At 45.0% G+C, this 20,617-nt stretch overlaps 1 protein-coding gene across 1 annotated transcript in view; it reads right to left on the minus strand.

Annotated features, from left to right (window-relative positions):
• The window catches only part of ELAPOR2 (endosome-lysosome associated apoptosis and autophagy regulator family member 2), a 93,295-nt gene that overhangs the window by 38,947 nt on the left and 33,731 nt on the right, over window positions 1–20,617 (minus strand). The window contains exons 2-4 of the mRNA XM_083464011.1: window positions 7,177–7,291; window positions 2,193–2,388; window positions 1,073–1,220 (exon numbers count right to left, since the gene is read on the minus strand). Coding sequence (XP_083320137.1) covers window positions 1,073–1,220; window positions 2,193–2,388; window positions 7,177–7,291 — 459 coding nt within the window. The remainder of the gene's footprint in view (window positions 1–1,072; window positions 1,221–2,192; window positions 2,389–7,176; window positions 7,292–20,617) is intronic.

Consider the following 20,617-nt stretch of genomic DNA (forward strand, 5'->3'; position numbering starts at 1 on the left):
CGGACAGTGGGATCAAGACAGTCAGCGGCCTTTGGGCAAGCTGCCACCAGGTGCAACAAACCCATAGATAGAGGATACACTTCCTACATCCAGAATCTCCATGCTTTCCAAGCTGGATCATGAGTGCCAGCAGCTTTGGGAAGGAAGGATATTCAGCAAGCATTTGAGACAGGCCATAGGTTTTGATGTGCTTGAGACAAGATGACCAAAAAGCACTTAAATCATTTGGCTAAACTAGACTTCTCAGCCTCTAGACACCATATAAACACTTCCTCTGTGAATCTGGGAAAGACTCAGGTTGGCAGAAGCATAGTGTCCAGGTCAAGGGAAGTAATAGTCCCACTCTATTCCATGTGCAGATGAGGGCAACCAAGATGATCATAGGTTTGGAAACCAAACCTTATGAGGAAGAGGGAGTTGGGGACATTTAGGAGACTGAGAGGAGATATGATAGCCATCTTCAAATATCTCAAGGGACGTCACATGGATGAGGGAACAAGCTTGCTTTCTCCTGCTCTGGAGGGGAGGGCCATCCGAACCAACGGATTCAGGTTACAAGAAAGGAGATTCCAACTAAACATCAGGAAGAACTTTTGGACAGTAAGAGCTATTCAACAGTGGAACAGTCTCCCTCAGGAGGTGGCGGGCTCTCCTTCATTGGAGGCCAGAACCCAGAGTGGCTGGGGCAACCCAGTCATATGGGTGGGGTAATAATAATAATAATAATAATAATAATAATAATAATAATAATAATAATAATAATATCTGTCATGGATGCTTTAGTTGAGATTACTGCCTTGAACCAGATGACCCTTGGAGTCCCTTCCAACTCTACGATTCTATGAGTCGATGCAAAGCATATTTCGGGGGCAGCTGTGAATCAGCAGTGTGCTAAATAAAATCAGTGGTCTGTCTCAGTATAAGGCAGATTCACATTTCGATAAGCCTCGTAGAGGCAAAGACACTCAGGATGCCAATAAACTGCCTCAAAAATAAGCTGCGAGAGTTCTTTTCAGAAGACTGCCTCTGCAGTTTAGCCTTAGTGTAGATTTAGTGCACAAATCCCCCTTACAAAAAACTCAAAGAAGATGTTGTTGTCAATATACTGGTATTCAAAGATGACGGAACCCGACTTCTTCAGGTGCACCGTGTAGATCAAGGAGACGGTGCAGTCGTCCCTGTTTGACTCAATGTAATTCCCACGAGGAGTCCATGATGATCTGAGCAAACATGAGCAGAAACAAGAATTGTTTTACAATATAGGCACCATAAATATCCATCTATCAGCCATATTTAACCCAATTGCTACTTAATGATCTGCTGCAGTAAAAATCCTGGGAAAATAAAGACAAGAATATAAAAGAGCTTCTCATCCATCACTTCTCTTTGTCTAGAAAATATTAAATTTTGCAGCTGATTTGTGTTAGCTATAATTCCTTTACAGTGATGACAGGGAAGCATTCACTGATACATTAGGAGGACAATAGAATGTTATTCAATTGCTTTTCAAGCTTTCTAGAAATAAAAGACATTTTGCAACTAACATTCTATCAGGAAACCATTTCTCCAAGATGCAGTGGATTCCTTTTGAAAATTTCCCCTTCCCTGTTGATCAGCTTGGCAGTCTTGGACCTACAAAAATAATATTAAATTGCTTCTCACAGCTACTTCTGAGGTCCAAGTGGTGGTGTCAACTCCTTGAAGGAAGACCACTACATACATTTCTGAGCACCGGGCCCTTTGTGCATTGTTACCATTTCAGTCAATGAGTTGAGACCCCGTAAATTGCATGAGAGCCACTGGTTCTGCTGCCTCATTCCAGCTCAGAGTGCCTGGACCTGGTCAGTGCTTGAACAGGAAACTGCGAGAAGACCATGCAAGCCACTCTGAACTTAGGAAGAGTGGGCAACGGCCGTGGAGTGGTAGAGTGCCTATTTCTCATGCAAAGGGTGCCAGGCTCAGTCCCCAGCATCTCCCAGCCTGAAACCATGTGGAGCTGCCGCCAATCAGTGTAGACAATACTGAACTGGGTGGACTAATGGCCTGACTCTGTACAAGGCGGCTTCCAACATTCCTATGAATATAAATATACCAGAGAAGGGAAAATTTAAATTCAGAGGCACCACTGCACCTCATTTATAATGGTTTCTCCAAGCCTCTGTGTGCACACAGCCCCCCCCCCAGGTCCTTACTTGCCACAGCTGTCTGCTTTGCTCTCTGCTGAGCCCATGGCTGTGTCCATGTAAGTGGCTACATTTGTGAATCCTGCAGGCAGCTCGTCCCATTCATCAAATTTGATCCCACTTCCCAAGGAGTAGGTTCCTTCGGCACATTTACTGCACACCTGGTTCTTCATTTCTAGGTATTCCCCAGAAGCACATGAGAAAGCTGAGAAGGAAAACATGCACAGCTGATTAAGGGCACAAGCAATTGGTCCATTGCAAGCTCTCTTCTCAACAAGCATTCAGCAACCATCAAACGTAGAAAATCACAAATTTGATTGGCACCTGTTTCTCAGATCTGGTATCCATTACAGGCAAGTTGTGTTTACCACAGCACCGATCTGAAAACAAATCTCAATCGTAAGAATTTTATTTCTGTAAACCAATACCTTATTCAACATGGACAGCACACAATATTTGGGTCATCTACATAGTACCATTGACACACCTAGCAAATTATTTTCATTGATCTCACAATGAGGACAGCTTAAACATTGATGAAGAATCTACACCTTTTAATAATAAAAATAACAGAATTGAATGTTCACGGCAGTCCACACACCCCATACAGATTAATTTCTTTGTATAAAATTGTTGCTTCAAATTGTTCCCTTCAGCCCTTTGAATAGTGCAGACTATAAAATTTATTAACGCAACTTCTGACAACTTGCAGCAAAGATACTTAGTTTCACCATTCACCTAGAACAAATGTGCACTCACACCTTTTAACCAAAAGGTGCTTTTAATTTTGCAGCTAAATACCAATTCGTTTTTCATGAATGACCAGAATCTGCTAGTTGAAAATTACACCATGTCAAAATGCCAGAGACGCCCAGGAGAAGGAGAAGACAAGCTCTGCAGCCAACATGTTTGGTTGTCTTTCGAATCTAAAAGCATCCCGCATCCCCGGAGGCTGTCTTGTGCAACGTGTTGGCCAGACATTCTTCCCAATGCCCATCTAATCTCTGAAGAACCTGCTAGCAAGGAACTACAAGAATGCAGTTTACAGGCACATTCCAACCAAACCTGACTTTCAGGTTTGCCACACATGCAGTAAAGGATGCCTGCCCCATTCTATGCAGCTAGTCATCCTTGATCTGCAGGTGATTGATCCCTGTGACCTATGCGGTGGTGCAGGTCATCCCCTCCATCAGATGAACACTATGTTCACATGAACATCCTAATGAACATGTCCTAGAGGAGAGCCTAGACCAGCATTAAGTCCTCAGGGCTCGTCACTGCTACAGGAGCCTTCATTGCTGCTTCATTACAGTCTCTTTATCAAATGGCCAACTATTTCCACGTTTCACAGGACAATGCTCTTTTCACGTCACAATGCATATGTCCATGAGCAGAAGTAGCTTGGAGGAAGCCAGCTGCTTGCCTGGTTCAATCTGAGGCTGAGCATGGCTAATGGCAAAATGAATCTCTTTTGACATCCAGGACAATCTGTGCAACTTGATTTGTGTTTCAGCTGGTAATTTGTCTATCACCAGAGACCTCTTTCCATGCTGACATGCCCACTGAGGTCCCTCTGCACACTGTAGCTCAGTTGGGGGAGAGGGCTGGCCAGGCCTGTTGAGCCTCCACATAAGGGCCCAATACAATTGTTATTAACTTATTCATTCAATTTATATACCGTCCTTTATCAAAAGATCCCAGGGCAGTGTACAACATTAATGGCACATTTTATGGAGCACAATAATAAAAACATAACAAACAGCATAATCATGAAATAATCATAGTAACAGTCCCCCGCCACCACAGTTTTAACATCATTCAATTTCTGAAACTCTGTGTTGCCAAGTTACAACCAAGCTGCCTTTGGTTTGCCTGTCCTTGTTAATGTTCTCCTTGAGAAAATCCCAAAACCTTCCAAAGAGCTCCAAAGTTCCCCAGAAGAACACGCTTTGAAAATTCCTGCGTTAAAAGCTGTGGCTCTTCCGTTGCCCGTGTGTGTGTGTGTTTGTTTGTTTGTTTGTTTGTTTTGTTTTCTTGCTTCTTTGCTTGCTTGCTTGCTTGCTTGCTATCAATCAACCATTTTGCACTTGAGGAACCCAAATTCTGCAACCTGTAGAAATGTCCTGGGCAAGTGTCAATATTTATGCTGCTTCCGCTCATGGGGTAGCGAACACCCCAGCCTTCCCCTGACCTTGAATCATTTGGGATCAATTCACAAGACATTCCTCATTCAAGCCTATTGCCCCAATTATAAGGGTTAGAAACTTTTAAAATAAATAAATATTCTCAGGATACTTATTTTCCTCATACCAAATTCCATGGGCGGGGTTTTTTTTGGGGGGGGTGTTGTGGAGTTTTTTTGCATAGCATCATAGAATTTATCTGGTTAAAGTCAATATAGTACCACTGAATGAAGACACCAAGGAATATCATGAAGCAATAAAGAATAAAGAATTAAACTGGAAAAATTAAACTCAAAATGTTCATATGAATACTATAACCTATAATTTCCTTTTCCTGATTCAGCATGCCAGATCTGAATCATTTATATGGAGCTTCTTAATAGACCCTGAATTCATGCTTATTTCACCCCATTTATTAGAACTGCCTACACTCTTAGCCTCAATTCAATCTTAATTTTAAAAGGGTGCTGCTAAAATAGCCCAGGCTCCAAAACAGGCTCACGTTGAAATGAAGACGGAGGTTGTGGACTTGGACTGAGACTCCTAATCTCAGGGTCGTAGTCTTGAACTCCACGTTGGGCAAAATATTCCTGCCTTGCAGGGGGTTGGACTAGACAACTCTGGTGGTCCCTTCCAACTCTACAACAAAGTCTACATCCTCAAAAAAGGTTCCTAAGTAAACTTACCATGGGATTAAAAGTCCTACTTTGCATCTCATGGTAACTGTATAAGGTTAGATTAGTGCTCAGGTGATGCTTTCCATCAGCTTTGGCTGGTGTGCTCCTGTCTTAGGAGGGACAGCCTAACTTCTGTTTCCTATGCTCTGGTAACCTCTAGGTTAGACTACTGCAGCTCATTATACCTGGGGCTGCCTCTGAAGACGGTTTGGAAACTTTAGCTGGTGCAGAACTTGGCAGCCAGGTTGTTCATCATGGCAAGATGGTTTGAGCATAATACACCAATCTTGGCCCAACTCCACTGGCTGCCAATCAGTTTCCAGGCCCAAATTAAAGTGCTGGTTTTAACCTATAAAGCTGTAAATGGCTCAGGACCACAATACCTCCAGGACCACCACTCTCCATATAAAATGTCCCAGACTCTGAGGTCCTTCTCTGTGTGCCTCCTCTATATGAGGCCCAGAGGGTGGCAACACGAGGCCTTTTCTGTGGTGGCTCCCTGTCTGTGGGATCCTCTTCCCAGGGAGGCTTGCCAGGTGCCTTCATTGCATATTTTTAGGTGCCAGGCAAAAATGTTTCTCTATAACCAGGCCTTTGGCTTCTTAAGCAATATGTATTTTAAATGTGTATTGCTTTTTTATGTACCATATTTTGTGTTCTTTTTTTTAGTATTTTTATGTTGTGAACTTATGAACTTAAGGGATTTATGAACAGTGAAACTGGCACAGACTGGAGAGAGACTGAACTACCATGTGATCCTGGTGCCAGGAAGTCAAAGGAGCAGCAAGAACCCAACACTGACATCTCCTACTCTCTGGCTCTCCAATATTTCAATACCTTTTCTCATCCCTGCGTTGCAATACACCTGTGGCAAGAGAAAGCCCAGTCCTTTCTTTGGCTGGTCCACCCCCCTCCTTCAAAGGAGAGCTTAGCTCCTCCCCCAGGAACCCAGGGCTCTTCCCCTATTCCGCCCACTGGCTCCCCATCTCTTGTACATCCTGGGCTATTGTGGTCATTATCCTCTCAAGATAAAACAGCCATCAGGCTCAGCAGCACTCAGCGTGTCCCAGAAATGTACTTTAAAAAACCCACCAAGGTCAGACGCAATCAAGAGCAGAAAACCTTTTGTTGTTAAGCTGGCTGCTGGCGCATTCGAGACCTGGCAGAAAGGGGGTGCGTTTGCTTAGTCACAGAGCCAGCTGAGCTTGGGAGCTGCAGCAGCCGGACTGTTAACCATTCAGAGCAAGATCAGCTCTGGCTTTAGCTCTAGTCCTACGCAGCAAATACCTGAATGTGAGCACTGCCAGGTCTTCTGAAATAAATATTCACCCCATGAGGTGGTTTTGAAGAGAGGAGCATCTGGAGGAGGTGGACGTTTCCCACTCAAAACGCACCTTCCCCCCATGAGGGGGGGGGAGTCCAGATACATCTGTCTGAGGAGGAGCAGTTGATGGCAGCGGGGGGGGGGGTGGCATTCACCTGACCTTGAGGGGAGGGGGGGACCGACGTGGTGCAAACACTGTCAGCAACACCAGATGGGCTCTGTCAGTGCCCATCTACCCCATGCCCAGCTCCCGGCCACCTCACGCCAACCTCTCTCACTCTTTCAATCTTAGCCATGCTTATTTATTTTAAAATGTGCAACCCACCTTTTAAGCAATGCAAAATAAAACAGCATCGTTCTGGCAAATATTAGCTTTATACTTGCATTAACAAACTAATTTTAAAAATTAAGTTTTTAATCTTGTGCGAGGAAAAACCTGCGGACTAGGGTTCATTTAATTATAAACATGTGAGAGGAGGCTGTCACTGTCAGAGAATAAAATTTTAGAGAAAGGGGCTGGTTTTAAGAATAGCAAAAACCTAAGAATAACCCACAGAGTAAGTATATTCAAAGAGTAAGAAGCAGCAAACCCCTCTAGATATCAACTTGATTTTTCAAATGTATCTACAGAATATCCCTACGTGTGTTTCCTTAGAAGGCAGGCCCACAGAGCTCAGTGAGGTTTGCTCTCAAATAAATGGGCATTTGATCACATCCTAAGTCGTGCTTGATTATGTAAGCAACAAAAAACAAACCTAGAAATGGCAAGCTTTACATGAGATTTGTAACAAGAAAGCATCAATACATACTGCATTCCTTCCCTTTGACAGGATCAGGTAAACCAGAACATTCCACATTTGGGACTGCAACTCTCCATCTGGACCCACTGCTATCACACTCCGTGTATTCAAAGTGGTACTCTGTCTGCAAGCAATAATAATAATGCTTCAGTTATGATATATTTACATTTCTATTTAATCCCAATGCATCAGTAGAACATCAAAGGGGAGGAAACACATTAATATACGAAATATTGAACTGCCAGTGTCTGGGCGGACATGGATGTGACAAAATGCACAAGGGTCACAAAGTATCAGGACTTAAATGAAAATGCATAGAAAACGAGACTTGGGCCCAAATTTCCTCTAACTGGCAACAAATGCGTCAACTCTGAGAGTGTGGGCTTCGCCTTCTGGAAATGTGGCTGCCAACGTCCAGCCAGAGGAAGGGGCAGTGCTTGTGAGACAAAATGCTCATGGGCAGGAATGCCATTCAAAGGAGTGAGCACAAATACTCAAAGTGACTCATAAATGTGAGCTGTGATTCCTGCAGGGCAGGGCTGTGACTACATGACTCTTCCAACTCTGCAATTCTATGAGTCTATGAGTCTGCAGAGCTCTCTTTCAAGAGAAGTGGCCATAAAGATGCTGATGAACAAAATCCATATCTATCAGGCACACCATTTCTTAGGAGAGCAATGGGGGACATTTGCCCCGAATGTCACATGTGAAAGGAGAACATCAGCACTGATCACCATTGATCGATAGGCATTGCCATATTGTTGTTGACTGGCCTATTATTATTTTTATTTCATTTATAAATCACTTCCAATGAGGCATCCCAAAGCTATCTACAACAGAATAAACACACACGGTTGCTCACTTGCCCAGTCTCTGAGAGGTGAGAGAGGGGCTCACAGCATTCACACCCCAAGAGGGTCTTGCTTCTCCCAGAGCCACAGCCTGAGATTCCAGCAAAAACCAGGCACAACTCTGACTCCCTGGCTTCCCAGCCTGCAGCCTTGCTTCCAGCTTCCAGCTCACTCAACTCAACTCTTTGTCTTTCTCACTACCAGAAAGTGAAGGGAGGCAGCCCCACCAATTTGTTCTCTGGCACCAAGCCACTTCCTTTGTTACCTTAATGACCCGTTACCTCAGCAGGAAGCTAGCCTGACTGCTCCAGGAATCTGAATCCTTCCTGGATCCAGGAACTAGAAGGGTCTCACCATACAGCCGACTCCACTGGGGTGTGGAATGGACTTCTGCATTAGGGGTGGGGGTGAATTTGATTCAGTTACATCCTGCTTTAAATGCTAGCAAATTTCCACCTTCCAAAACATCCAAACTTTTGCAATGCAGTTCTCCAACCAAATGATCTTTACAAAAGTGCAAATATTAGGAGAAAGTGGGCATAACAAATGAAAATAACATGCAAAAATACATTATATGTTGAGGAATTCCCTGTAAAAATGTGTCCATTAGTCAAAACTGCCCACGAAAATGTGTTTATTAGGAGAAATTTGCACTAAAATGCTAAATAATTCTCACTAGGATTTTAATTTTTTTAATAAATTAAAAATAAAATTGCTACATAAATTTGGAGAACTGAATTCAAAATTAGAGAAATGAAAAACCGAAAGAACTGAAATTGACGTATTCTTCCAGCCCTGCTCCTGACAGGACGGGATCTGCAAGATGCCTCTCCTGCAGAACAGTGATTGGCTGAGGATGTAAGGAAAGAGGCGACTTGTAGGGATCCTGGTCGCAAGCTATACAGGGCTTTGTACACCAATGCCAGCCCTTGAAGCTCACCCAGCACCTGGTGGGCAGCCAGTGCAATTCTTTCTGCAGCAGCACAATGTGCCTGACTTCGTACAAGCCTCACGGGGAATTTAAATAAAAAAACCAAAAACCTCCACTATAGTGATAATGTCCTTTTGCATTAAATTTACTAAATAAACACCCCTTAGAAACACAAAGTGCAGTTGGTAGCTAGCACATCACAGGTTAGATGTAACAAAAAGGGAATCTGAAAGCTCACAAACAAAAATAGTGAGTTGTCCTCTCCGCCTTGTTTCTAGCTTTGCTGGGAAGAGCCCCTTCTTAGACACCCCAGAGGGACGTGATCATCTCAGTTGATGAAACAATATGAAATGCCATGTAAAATGAATCCAATATGCTATTGAACAGACTTTCCATTGCAGAGAGAGAGAAATATCGACACATTGTTTCTTATGATAAACATGGATGCTTCCAGAAGGGTTTACAATGCCTATTTAGGGGGGGGGGGGTCCTTCTCCAACCGAGGAAGAAAATGACATTGATTCATGATGTGAGAGTTGGAGTTGGAGAATAGAAGGGAAGATGTCTATAGATAACAGTAAAGGGACCAGCAGGGAAAGCTGTGCTTGCCTCCCTTCCCCCTTCAGTAGCAAGGCAGAAGGCAAATCTAGGTTGCAACCTGCCGGCCTTTCCTCTCAGCTTTTGCATTTTTGCAAAGACTACGGTGAGTCTGAGCTGTAATGCTAGGAGCTGAAGGGGTCTTTTTCTAGTGAAAACCAAACTAAGAGTTAACCTGCATAATTTTCTTAATGGAAGGCTGACATTTTTCCAAGTATTCCAGGAAGCATACCAAAATCAATTTGTAAGATTCAGCTGAAAAGGTTAACAGTAACACAGAGAGCAAGGCCAAAAATAGATAGATGTTCATTTCCAGATAGCTTCCACGATGCACTGCCTTGTACTGTTCTGACAGTGAAAAGGTATCTGTGTCGTCCAACAATGTTGTAAGAATTTCTCAAGCACACAACATAACAGGATCTTCCTTCATCTGGAAAGCACAGGTACAACTGCAGCAACTGTACTAATCTTAACATTATAAGACCACCTAAAGATGAAGGGGGGCATCACCCCTTTTGCTGCTCTGGTGCCCTGCTTGACTGCACTGAGCACACTCCTTCTGCGCCATAAATGGTGATAATCTGTTCCATCCCCCTCTGACAACCACTTGGCTCAGCAGGACAGTTTTATAAATGTTCTCCTTCCAATCGTTGCAATTTGTGGTTCTTCAACAATGGCAAAGACACTTCGTACTTTCTTCCATTATCCATTTTGATGACCAGAGGAAACCAAAGCATGGTCTCTACACACACACACCCTTTGCTTTTATGCTATTGTACTGACTTTATTTTTTTAGGGGGGGGGACCCTGGCTACACATTATGCAACACTGACCAGCGGGGACAAAATGCAAGCATAGCTGTGGTACTGATGCATATTCCACTGAAAGGAATATGAGGATGGAAGATTTTGCCCCACTGGTCATGCATAACGGACGAGGCTAACATTGGATCAGGATGACCTTCTTACTGCTCAGTGCTGGAAGGCCAAGGGCCACAGGCACAAATTGCCTCTTGCACACCCCCCCCCAATATCAGAGTGACAGCAATGGGAGCCACATCATCTCAGCCACATCATCACACAGTAAAGTCTGACTTGCTCCAAAGCACCATGACATCATCACGCTCACTTCACAATCCACAATGCACCGTGCAGTAAGGGCAGCCCTTTGGGGTGGGGTGGGGTGGGGTGGGGTGGGGTGGGGGGTGCTAAAGCTGCACAGGAGGAGGGGAAACAATACCGGTGAAGTGACATGGGGAAATACTGGAAGAGTGGAAAGCCGAGAATTTTGCACCACCCACAGCAGACAAACGTTTTTGCATCAAAAATCAAGCCTTCTGGAAATTCAGCACAGCACAATCTGCTCTGGCAGTTGAAGATCAGCAGATATTAGCTAAGCGAGATAAACAGATACTGAGATCCACCTGCTAGCTGTGCCTCCTTCCCTAGCCGTATTGGTGTCAGGGCAAATTCCTCCACTTTTCCTTGCCTGTGAAGAGGCACCTTTCAGGAGCTCTCAACAATTAGAGCTTGTGTATGTGTTGTGTGGCAAGTGGAACATGCAGCCAGGCTCAGATAACTGATACCATCACTGATACACCAAGAATTGCACAAGAATGTACCGGTAATTCCACGCACCACTGTCAGGGAATAAGCCTCCTCCAGCTTCCTGGACTCTGCTCAGTAACGATGCAAGCATCATCTTGGTTCTGATTCCTGGTATCAACATTCCTGTTGAGCTCCTAATAGTGTGTTTTTAAACAACTTCCGAGCATTCTGGAGAGGTCTGACCCTGTTGCCTTTGCCTTTCAGCCACTTCCTTTTTACACAGGGCTGGTCCATCCATGAGGCATGGGGAAGGGACTGCCTCAGGCAGCAGGATACACTGGGGCAGCAGATGTTGGTGTCAATCTTCCTTTTCCGCTTGTTCCTAATGTAGATCTTCTTCACCCCTTTTTCCCTGGGGGCCCCCCACAATTTTGGGGTCTGCCTCAGGTGCCAAAATGTATTGGGCTGGCCCTGTTTTTCCCAATCCTTTTGGGGGACTTCTCTCTTTGGAAGTGAAATATGTCAAATGTGTCAGATTTTCTTGGCAAGTGGCCATTTACACCATTTTACATCCTTACGGGACGCGGGTGGCGCTGTGGGTTAAACCACAGAGCCTAGGGCTTGCTGATCAGAAGGTCGGTGGTTCGAATCCCTGCAACGGCTTGAGCTCCCGTTGCTTGGTCCCTGCTCCTGCCAACCTAGCAGTTCGAAAGCACATCAAAGTGCAAGTAGATAAATATGTCCCGCTCCGGCGGGAAGGTAAACGGCGTTTCCGTGCGCTGCTCTGGTTCGCCAGAAGTGGCTTAGTCATGCTGGCCACATGATCCAGAAGCTGTACGCCTGCTCCCTCGGCCAGTAAAGCAAGATGAGCGCCGCAACCCGAGTCGTCCGTGACTGGACCTAATGGTGAGGGGTACCTTTACCTTTTTACCTTTACCTTAAGGCCGGGTTGCTTCTTGGCCCTGCTAGAGGAGGGCTAGCGAAGCCTCTTTCCATCCAAAGTCCACATTCACTCAGGGGCAGCCTTCAAGGAACTAGAGGCAAAAACTAGAAATGTCTGCACATGCGATACTTTAGTGTAGAACTCAACTCACAATGCCACACTAAGGTTTCTCTACACTCATTTCTCCACCTTCCAACCTGGCAAGCCAGAGACGTCAAGAACACATGGAAAGAGGGCTGCCAAGAGGCGTGGCCTGAGCAAATGGGGGTGTGGATATGGGCTCTCCATGGGCTGGAGAGAGAAGATGGAGGGCCACATTTGGCCCCTGAGCCTGAAGTCCCCCCCCCTTGCACTATAGAGTGTGATGGACTCTCAGGAAATAGCTTTTCTACAAGATAGATAAGCACGATTGTTCAAGTGTAAACACTAAGAACAACATAATGGCTCTCATCTTGCCTATCTTGTAATCACTGTAGAACAAATGGTTGAAAGCAGGTAATTTTCCTCCTTCCCTCTGAAGAGAGGACACTTCACTTCTCATCTTGCAGATAAGACATTTTCCCCTTAACCTGATTAACTGCTTAACAGCATACAATGCTATTAAAAGATCTCCTCAGCTAAAAGGGGCTTCCATAATCTTTAGAGACACGCGTGTGATCTATATTTACATGTGAACAGGAATTAAACGTACAAAAAAAAACTACACTAAAGCTTCTTTAAGAAAAGAACAAAAGGAGGATTATGAGATGGGGGGAGGGAAATAACCCGGTCAAATGCTCTAGTGATCTTTTCTAACTAATTAGGCTGGAGGCAGAGAGGAAACACTCTCTCCTCCTTTATTCTGACAGAGATGTTGAGACCATCGCTGGAGTTTTTTTAAAATGCAAATAACCCAATAAGTTGGTCAGTTTATTACTATATGTGATGACAGCAACAAGAGCAAAAAGTGGAAAGACAAAGAAATACCAACCAAGGAAGACTGGCAAACAAATTGACAGATGTTTAACAATGAAAATTAAAGATCAGGAGGAGTCAGTGTCTAGGGAGGAGTGGAAAGCTTATGTAGAATATTTGAAGGAATATAGTATCCAGATTAATATGCAAGTAGGATTTGAACTGTAAACAGCAGTGAAAAATAATTTAGATACTGTTAGGATACTCTGCTGAACATGAGAATATATTATGAGGTGTCTTGTCATGTCTGGTTAAAGGAATGGTTGTCTTTAAGGAATCCATATATTTTAGACCTAGAAGGTCACGAAAACAGTTTTGGTTGGCACGCATATGGCACGTGGTATGGGAAGACAAAAGTACACAGATGCTTTTTGAAGCATATAATTAGGAAAAACCTATATAGAATATGAGATAAATATACCGTAAATTTCGCTCCAAAACACGCACTTTTTTGCTCCGAGAAAGTAAGGGAAAATGCCTGTGCGTGTTAAGGAGCGAATGCACGGATCAGAGCCATGGCTGCCGTCAGTCAGGCAAAGCGGGAGCCACTTACACGCTCTACGAGGCTCTCACTTTGCTTTCTTTAAAGCGACCTGGAGCCAGGAAGGAGGGAGGGAAGGAAAGCCATAGCAGCAAAGCCGGCAGCAGCCGCTTACACGGGAGGGAGAGACGCTTGCAAAGGTCTGCGCGCTCTCTAAACAGAGCAATGAGGCTGCAGAGAGACGGCAGGAAAGATAAAATTTAAGCAACCAGCAGCAAAATAAAACCAACCTCTAGCTCTGAGCCACGCAGTGAAAACCAGGAAGTAAAAAAAAAAAGGCTGGGGAGGGCATGAGGGAGAGGGGAAAACTTCGCAAATCCCCCGCGTCTCAGCTGATCGGCTGGGATGGAGCAGCTTGTTTTCAGGCAGGATAGATTTGAGCATTGTCTGGGTCCTAGTGCCCCTACCGCTTTTTTGTGCTCCATTCTATTGCTGCTGCTGGTGGCTGCTTACCATTCAGGCTGCAAGGAGGAGCACTTTTACACAGCTAATGGCAAATCCCCTGCAATCCCAAGTCCTCCTCACTTGCTCAAATCTATTCCGCCTCAAAACAAGGAGCGGAAGGAAAAGGCTGCAAACTGTTAAATGGGAAAAAAAACCCAGGCACAGGGCAAATACCTTAAGTATACCTTTAAAGCAACAGTGCTCTTTCCCTCCCTCCTCCCCGCGGAAAAGCTCCTTGTCCCTTGAGTTCTTTTCCTTCCCTCCCCACTTAAAACGTGGTTACAAAGCACGGATCCACATGGATCCTCAGGATTTTTGCATTGGGCTACCCCAAACTCACTGTCAGATCACATGTCTGTGGCCACAGCATGAACCATAAAAATCATACATCCACTGTTTCATTTAGAATATTTTTTCCTCGTTTTCCTCCTCTAAAAACTACATGCGTGTTATGGTCAGATGCGTGTTATAGAGCGAAAAATACGGTAAGCAGCTTTTGGAAAACAAAAGACCACTTTGGCTCTCACCATTAGAAGCCATAGAGGTGAAACAGAAAAATATGACTGAAAATTGGGTGACCTATAGAGATTTACTAAAGGAGGAGGGTAGTGAAATTAAATTAAAAGAGTTTGAAGAGTTACAAGGAAGGTTAACAACTTGGTTACAGTATCAACATCTGAATGAAGTGTTTAAAATAAAGAAAATCTTCCAATTAAAGAGAAACCTGCTAGAATGCAATGGATATTGGTCATAATATTGCAATAGAGGCATGGGAGCAATCATGGAATAATGATATAAAGTTTACAGCCTGTTATAATTTGAGGGGAAATTATGTGAAAATGATGTGTAGATGGTACTTAACACCTAATAGGCTAGCAAAAATGTACAAAACTGAATCGAGTACTTGTTGGAAATGTTAAGAAAAAGAAGGTACCTTTTTCCATATGTGGTGGACTTGCAATAAGGCAAAAGTCTACCGGGAAATGATAGATAATGAATTTTAAAAAATGTTTAAGTTAACCTTTATTAAGAAAACAGAGGCTTTTCTTTGGGGAATAATGGGATTAGAGTTACCTAAGCAAAATAAAAAGGTATTTCTGTATGACCACTGCTGATAGAATGTTATATACCGGAAGAACAAGAAATCAAGAAGATAAAGTTTTTAAGAAAGAATGGAACTCATTTATAGCATAAAGTTATTGTAAACAAATTAAGACATTAGCAGGGTTAATGTAAAAAATGCAAAGTAATAATAATAAAATAATAACATATACCGTATTGGCCCGAATATAAGCCTCACCTGCAAATAAACTGCACCTTTAAAATTTGACAGCTCGGGGGAGGCTTGGGAGCTGCGGACAGGAAGGGCGCCGTTCTCCGCACTCCCAGGGTGCTCTCTGGGGGGGGGGAGTCATGCCGCTTTGCTGGCAGCCTTCCCCCCCCCTTCCCCCTTCTCTCCAGCGGCTCAAGGGAGGCTTTGGAGTGGTGGGTGGGCTTGCCCTTCCCCACGCTCCTGGGCTGCTCTTGGGGGGGGGGGGAGCTGCGCCGCTTTTCCAGCGGTGTAAGGTTGCAAATAGGGACGCGGGTGGCGCTGTGGGTTAAACCACAGAGCCTAGGACTTGCCGATCAAAAGGTCGGTGGTTCGAAGGTTCGAATCCCCGCAACGGGGTGAGCGCCTGTTGTTCGGTCCCTGTTCCTGCCAACCTAGCAATTCAAAAGCACGTCAAAGTGCAAGTAGATAAATAGGTACCGCTCCGGCGGGAAGGTAAACGGCGTTTCCGTGCGCTGCTCTGGTTCGCCAGAAGCGGTTTAGTCATGCTGGCCACATGACCTGGAAGCTGTCTGCGGACAAACGCCGGCTCCCTTGGCCAGTAAAGTGAGATGAGCGTCGCAACCCCAGAGTTGTCCGTGACTGGACCTAATGGTCAGGGGTCCCTATACCTTTTTAAGGTTGCAAATATAAGCCACACTTTAACTTTTCACGATCAGAATTGGGGGGGGGGGGGAGTGCCGCTTATATTCAGGCCAATACTGTATAACAAATTGGTATAATTTGTATATGCAGTAAATTAAAATATAAAGAAGGAACCACAGAAAGAATGGGAGGGTAGTCAAAATAAGAGAATGAATGTGATTATTTTTATTTTGTATATTGTAAAAGCTTATAAATAAATTTATTGTTAAAAGATATTAAGTTAGGATGAAAGTGGGATGTTACGTAAGTTAGAATATGCAGCAGGGTAAGGGAAAATAAGGAAACCATGGAGGGATGGAGGGGAAGTTCACATGTACTAGAAAGAACAGTGAAAATTAAATATGTAGTGAGTGTTTGAAAATTCTAAATAAAATAGTAAGAAAGAGAGACCAGTTTCATGCCACAAATTTGTTATGTGCTCAGCAAATCAGTCCAGTTTCCCCAAGTCTATTTTACATCCGCACAGACCAATGAGATCTCAAGAGAAATGAAACCGTCAATTGGTATTAACCATCTCAGCTAAATGGAAAATCCATGTAAAAGGCAACATACCTCTGCCAGCCAGAGGCTATGGAGAAGCAACAAAGGCAGGTCAGCCTTGCCTCATTCACCTGTTTCAGAGCTATCTGAAGTTCACAGTATGGTGGCACTGGCATTTTCACTAACTGGTGCCACACCCACTTTGCAAAGAGGGTTGGAAGTGGATTTGCACCAGTGCCACAGCCCTGACCTTAAGGTCGGAGATACGCCTGCTGAACCCAAGCCTACCCAGCATCTGCCTCCTAAACTGGTCTGGGCTTCTAATGCTGAGCCTGAGGCTGGTGACCAGGTGTCCACTTCTGGGTTTGTCCCCTGCCTGAACAGCAGGGCTCTTTTGCCCCCTCCACTCCCCCAGGAAGACTTGATCTTTACTGCTGAATCAGAGCAAACAGCAATCTGCAGAAACCCTTATTGACGTTTGCTCCGTTTCAGCGGCAAAGAGTGGGTTTCCTTGGGGGAAGTCCACAAGTGGAAGTGTGGGCAAGCCCTGAGTCTGGACTTGGCAGACAAGAACCTGCAGAACTGGAGCCAGAACCCTGGGGAGCACTTTTCCCTGAGCCCAAGGGCCTTCAGCACTGCTGCTCCTGACACATGGGAGCTACTCGGGTGGGAGAAAAGAGAAGTGGTGTCTGTTCCTGTAAGAATCTCCATTCTTCAAACTTAGGAGGGTTGCACTGGAGGCAAATGTTCAAGGGCCTTAGTGGAGTCCCCCCCCCCCCCCGCCCGGGCTTTGTTGGAGCCAGTAGGCACAAGGAGCTCTCCACGGTGCTGCAATGACATGGCTGCTTTGTGTCTTGTGCCTGCCTGTCTTGTTACAATGCCTAATGGGTACCAACCAACAAAAGATCAGAAAATATTCATTGTACTTGTATATAATTATCACTTATAGCCTCCCAGAAAATATATGTAATGAGTGACATGTAAATCTCATTAATAAATAAACTGACTTTTGAGTAACTGTCCTGAGTTTGCGGGGGGGGGGGGGGGTTAAACAGGACTAGACTGAATTCTTAAAGGAAATGAGTGTCCCAAATCACAGTGTATATAAAGTTCCCTCTAAACACGTTATGTTTTATGAATGAAGCTCCTCTGGTCAGTTACAGGGACAAGAGCCAATGGCAGAAAACGAAAAAGGTCTCATACAAATTTCAAGCGGAAGGAAAATCTAGATGTGAGCAATTAAATCACTCTAATACAAAGCACAGTAACCAGCTATTGATTACCTATGCCTCATTTTTCATGCCACACAGGTTTTTAAGGCAGCTCATACATAACCTGCTATTATGCTTTGATCCTAGCCACATTCAAGTGATTTGTAGATTACATTTTCATTTGGGCAAGGGAGCCTGATATAACAAATCTAAGGATATAAATAAAACAATATCAGCTCTGGCTGTGAACTACAAATCAGTTCAAGAGAACACTTCAGCCTGAACTCATTTTAGCCGTATTGACATTTATAGGACTAAATCAATTTAAATCTTTCAAAACAAAAACGGGGGGATTGGGTCTTAACGGTGATGCAGGGCTGATGCCAAAAACAGCTGGTCCACATCAAACTCTCCCAGCTCTCCCTATAATGTTCAGGCATGCTCCCCCCATGTCACCACAGCCTCCCCTCATGGCTTTTCTTTGCTGCTACACCTGATCCCTAGATGCTGATGGTGTGAGAGTTCAAATGCACAACAGGGTGAATGACAGCATGGCATGGGCAAGTGTGGCTGGACATGACAGAGAAGTGGGGAAGAGCCCAAGGCAGGGATGTCATTTGGGGCTACATCCCCACATCATGTATAATGTTTGGTGCTACTCTAACTGACATCTGGGATCAGGCTCAAGACTGGAATTCTGTTGCATCGGTGCAACTTTACGAGCAGCAGCTCAGGATGGTACAACCCATGTAAATGAAAAGATGATGTGGAAAGGGCCAGGCAAAGACAACTGCAACACCTCGGCCAGTCCTCCTCCTCCTCCTCAGCCACAGAATAGGCTTCCTCCTTTCCCCACAAAGCCACATGTTAAACCGGTGGGGGGAGCTGTGGCCCCCCAGATGTGGCTCAACTCCAACTCCTGTCCACCCCAGGCAGCATGGGGGATGGTCAGGGCTGCTGGGAGTTGTAGTCCCGCAACATTTGGAAGGCCTTGGATTCCCCATCCCTGCATTAAGCAAAGCCCTCACCAGCTCAGCTTCCACATTCATCTGCCACAAAATGACACACTGACTGAGAGCATCCCAGAACATTCCTCAGAGCGCCAGAGCCAATCATTTCTACATTCAAGGCAGGCTCCTGATTTTATACCTCTCTGGCTAAGATGGACTTCCTCTGCTGCTCTATAATAAGACAGCTCAAAAGGTGCTACATGAAAATCCACTGTCCGTCACACATGCCCTCAGCTTTCTGCTCTCCTGCTAGCAGGATTCAACTGCCAAAGATGCTTTAATGCATTAGGCTGAGGACACACACCCAGAGATCAAGTTGTCTTATACAAGATCAGATGACTTGTCCATCTAGCCCAATACTGTGTACACTGACTGGCAGTGGCTCTCCAGGATCTCAGGGAGGTCCCACTCATCACTGGTTACCTCATCCTTTTCACTGGAGGTACCAAAGATTGGGACCTACTGCAGACAAAGCATGTGCTCTACCCACTGAGCCATCGTCCCTTCCCAGCTGCAGGGATGCCAGAATGAGAAATCACAGTGATGCCACTCAGCCTGGTCTGATGCTCTCAGTCAGACACTGACCAAGCCAGTATTTGGCTTTTTCCAGCTTCCTTTTTGTGAACATGCCTAATTATCCCATTCAGTAAAGAGAAGCTTGCAAAATGACAACCATCAATATATTCCATTATCTTTAATATGCATTTTGAATCCATTTCCAGTTTGCAATGAGGGCAGAATACCACAGGTACCCTCCTTACGCTACTAGTTTCTTGGTATGCTCACAAGGAAGACAAATCAGGAATCCTACTGTCAGGGCCAAAAGTAGGAAGCCCATAATCATATCTCCCGATGTTTTCATTTTTACCTAAAAGCAGCTAACCACTCTCCCCTGCCAATTCTGCAATCTAAAACTCTTCCCCTCCAAAGGTACTATTAGCCTCATACCAGTGCCTGCATTTTTTTTCTGCTCTGAGGCAAATAGCTTTGGATGGGAGAGGAATCACATCAGCAAAAGACACTGGGCAGAAAAAGGTATCCTGTGGCCCTCCAGAAACTCCAGCTCGTTTCAGACGCAGCCAGGATGCCAATATGATGGGAGCCGTGAGGGACACGGGTGGCACTGTGGTCTAAACCACTGAGCCTCTTGGGCTTGCCAATCAGAAGGTCAGCAGTTTGAATCTGCATGACGGGGTGAGCTCCTGTTGCTCTGTCCCAGCTTCTGCCAACCTAGCAGTTCAAAAGCATGCCAGCACGAGTAGATAAATAGGTACCGCAGTGGCGGGGAAAGTAAATGGCATTTCTGTGCACTCTGGTTTCTGTCACATGCTACCCACTGACCCGGAAAGCTGTCTGTGGACAAATGCTGGCTTCCTTGGCCTGAAAAGTAGATGAGCGCCACACCCCATAGTCAAGTTTGACAGGGACCCTTTACCTTTACCTTTTATGATGGGAGCTGTGATCCAGCGTCATCTGAAGGGCACAGCTCCCCCCCCCCCGGCACAGAGGAAAGGTTAACCCTGACTTCCCCAGTGCTGCTGCTCTCCTGCTGGTGTTCTGGGAGGTGGGTTGGCATGGAGACCTTTCAAGTGCCCCAGGAGACCATATTAGCAGCAGCACAGCACAGCTCTAATGAATGAGATGGTCCCACTTTTCTCTCCTTCCTTTGGGTTCATCTGCACTGTTGCCATCTGGTCATAATTGGTATGGACAAGTCATGTTTCAGGCCATGCCCATAACAGAGTAAAGCAAAGTTACTATGGACGGAGACCCAAGAAGAGAACAAGGCAAAGGAGATGTGCTGCCATGTAGAGAGATGAGAAACCTGTGGCCCTGAACGCCGGCCATGCTGTAATGGGAAGCTAATGGGAGCCAGAGTCCAGCAACATCTGGAGGCCACCAGGTTGCCCATAGCTGGCACCCAGCCCACCAACTGTATTAACCTGCTAGCCTTTCAAGGAGTCCA

The sequence above is a fragment of the Podarcis liolepis genome (genome assembly GCF_965112155.1).
Source record: "Podarcis liolepis genome assembly, chromosome: 10".
Taxonomy (NCBI): Eukaryota; Metazoa; Chordata; class Lepidosauria; order Squamata; family Lacertidae; genus Podarcis; species Podarcis liolepis.